The sequence below is a fragment of the Atta cephalotes genome (genome assembly GCF_000143395.1).
Source record: "Atta cephalotes unplaced genomic scaffold scaffold00097, whole genome shotgun sequence".
NCBI lineage: Eukaryota > Metazoa > Arthropoda > Insecta > Hymenoptera > Formicidae > Atta > Atta cephalotes.
The window spans coordinates 309872-310412 of record NW_012130161.1 but is presented as its reverse complement, the minus strand read 5'-3'; the positions used below and the strand labels follow the sequence as shown (position 1 = coordinate 310412).

The 541-nt window shown below is 36.4% G+C and overlaps 1 protein-coding gene across 1 annotated transcript in view; it reads right to left on the bottom strand.

Moving 5' to 3' along the window:
- Positions 1-196, bottom strand: part of LOC105624950 — a 10170-nt gene extending 9974 nt beyond the window's left edge. The window contains exon 1 of the mRNA XM_012206292.1: positions 107-196. Coding sequence (XP_012061682.1) covers positions 107-196 — 90 coding nt within the window. The remainder of the gene's footprint in view (positions 1-106) is intronic.
- Positions 197-541: the final 345 nt, after the last annotated feature.

The following is a 541-nucleotide window of genomic DNA, read 5'->3' as shown; positions in this document are numbered from 1 at the left end:
AGGAGGAGGAGGAGGAGGAGAGAGAGAGAGAGAGAGAGAGAGAGAGAGAGAGAGAATCAATCTCAGATTGGATGATTTAATAAAGGAAAGTCAGGGTAGGACTCACGTTTTCCACTTCCTCGGATAAGTCCTCGAAGGATGCTATTGGTGCTGGTCCAAGCTTCTTTTGATGAACATTTGGCAAACTTGACGCCATTTTTGAGCATTCAGATCACGATGATACTGTAAAAATGTGAAAAATCAAAATCAGATATTTTTGCAAAATCAGACGTTTTTATGTAAAACTTTTAACAAGAACATAATCTTGTTCTCGATAGCGTATAGAAACTAGGAAGCACGTGTTGTAATCGCCGCCTTAGTTACTACGCTCTCATTCTGTTATGTTACAAGTATTATGTAATAACGGCAACAGATAGATATATATACATATATATTTCGTGTTACGCTTCTTGCCACAATTTTTCGCTTGATAAAGCTCAAGAAATGGCGCTCTTATTAAATAACAAAAGCATTTATTTGTCACGTTTAGCTATAAAATAAA